Raw genomic sequence first — 2,253 nt, 5'->3', positions numbered from 1 at the left:
TTTGTACAGAGATCTTCAAAAGAGAGAGTGTGATCTTCCAGAAAACAGTCTACTGCTTTGTTCATCTGAGCATTCAGGAGTTTCTGGCTGCAGTCTACGTGTTCCACTGTTACACCAACAGGAACATAGAGGTACTGGAGGCATTTCTGGGGAAAAAACATGTTGATTCAGCCCTTGATGTCTTCCTGAAGGGAGCAATGATGAAATCCCTTCAAAGTAAAAATGGCCATCTGGACTTATTTGTTCGCTTCCTTCATGGCCTCTCTCTGGAGTCCAACCAGAGACTCTTAGGAGGCCTGCTGGGTCGGACAGACAACAGTCCAGAAATCATCCAGAGAGCCATCAATAACCTGAAGAAGATGAACACAAAAACCTCTCCTGACAGAAGCATCAACATCTTCCACTGTCTGATGGAGATGAACGACCACTCAGTACATCAGGAGATCCAAGCGTTCCTGAAGTCAGAGAACAGATCAGAAAAAGAACTCTCTGAGATCCACTGCTCAGCTTTGGCCTGCATGTTGCAGATGTCTGAGGAGGTTCTGGATGAGTTGGACCTGCAGAAGTACAACACATCATACCAGGGACGACAGAGACTGATTCCAGCTGTGAGGAACTGCAGAAATGCTCGGTAAGTCCAGATGTGATTATAATTATTAAGCAACATAAAGCGGAAGCCATCAGTATTACAATAAAGACACAAACTTTACAGACATGCAAAATATAAAAACCTCCACACTATAAAAGTTTTTTTTAACTAAACTGCAGATGTCTAAAAACATAATTTGTATATATATATAGATAGCTCAGTGGTTAATGCCATTCAATTCAATTCAATTTTATATATAGCGCCAAATCACAACAACAGTTATCCAGCGCTTTTCATAAAAGAGCAGGTCTAGACCGTACTCTGTGATGTTATTTACAGAAGCACAACAGTTCCCACCAAGAGCAGCACTAGGCGACAGAGGCAAGGAAAACTTCCTTTTAAGAGGCAGAAACCTCGAGCAGAACCATGGCTCAGGGTGGGCGGCCATCTGCCGAGAGAGAGAGAGAGAGAGAGAGAGAGAGAGAGAGAGGGCAGGAGAGGAACAGAGAGAAAAAGAAAGGGATGGAAGGAGAGAGAGAGGGGAGGGAGGCAGCCTACACACTATACACACACAGAGGTACAGACAGTAAAGGTGATGTTGCTATAGACTAAATGAAAAAATGGTACAGATATTTATAGTAGTGTTAATGGTAACAGTTGTAATGTTAATGATTATAATAACAAAAACAACAATAGGACTAGTAACAATAGTCGTTGCAGCAGAGGGTGTCGAGCAGGAACACGGGGGCAGCAGGTGACCCGCAACCACAGATCCAGACTCCACAGCTCCAGAGCCAGAAACACCTGCAGGAAGTGATAGGAGGAGAGAGGAGAGGGACGAGAAAGCACAAGACTACGGGAAAGGGGAGAAGTTGTGTTAGTAACATGCAATAATGGGATGAGGTTGCATACAGACAGAGAGAAAGTAGAGGAGAGAGGAGTTCAGTGCATCATAGGAAATTCAAAAACAGTCTAGGCCTAAAGCAACATAACTAAGGGATGGTTCAGGACTAACCTGAGCCAGCCCTAACTATAAGCTTTATCAAAGAGGAAAGTCTAAAGCCTACTCTTAAATGTGGAGATGGTGTCAGCCTCCTGAACTCAAACTGGAACCTGGTTCCACAGGAGAGGAGCTTGATAGCTGAACGCTCTGGCTCCTAGTCTACTTTTGGAGACTCTAGGAACCACAAGTAACCCTGAATTCTGGGAGCGCAGTGCTCTGGTGGGGTAGTAAGGTACTATGAGCTCTTTAAGATAAGATGGTGCCTGACCATTAAGAGCTTTGTAGGTAAGAAGAATGATTTTAAATTCTATTCTGGATTTTACTGGGCCAATGCAAAGAAGCTAAGACAGGAGAAATATGATCTCTTTTCCTGGTTCCTGTCAGAACACGTGCTGCAGCATTCTGGATCAGTTGAAGAGTCTTAACGGACTTTGTCGAGCAGCCTGATAATAAAGAATTGCAGTAATCCAGCCTAGAAGTAACAAATGCATGGACTAGTTTTTCTGCATCATTTTTAGACAGGATGTTCCTGATTTTCGCAATATTACGTAGGTAAAAAAAGGCGGTCCTTGAAATTTGCTTAATGTGAGACTTTAAATTACATTTATTCATTTATCTGACGCTTTTATCCAAAGCGACTTACAATTGCTACACATGTCAG

The 2,253-nt window shown here is 43.0% G+C and overlaps 1 protein-coding gene across 1 annotated transcript in view; it reads left to right on the top strand.

The window, feature by feature from the left end:
* The window catches only part of LOC123983745 (ribonuclease inhibitor-like), a gene marked incomplete at its 3' end in the record, with an annotated part of 13,718 nt that overhangs the window by 357 nt on the left and 11,108 nt on the right, over positions 1-2,253 (top strand). Inside the window, exon 2 of the mRNA XM_046070095.1 lies at positions 38-631. Within this exon, the coding sequence (XP_045926051.1) occupies positions 38-631 (594 nt within the window). The remainder of the gene's footprint in view (positions 1-37; positions 632-2,253) is intronic.

The sequence above is a fragment of the Micropterus dolomieu genome, linkage group LG01 (genome assembly GCF_021292245.1).
Source record: "Micropterus dolomieu isolate WLL.071019.BEF.003 ecotype Adirondacks linkage group LG01, ASM2129224v1, whole genome shotgun sequence".
NCBI classification, from domain to species: Eukaryota; Metazoa; Chordata; class Actinopteri; order Centrarchiformes; family Centrarchidae; genus Micropterus; species Micropterus dolomieu.
This window is presented reverse-complemented; position numbering and strand designations above follow the sequence as displayed.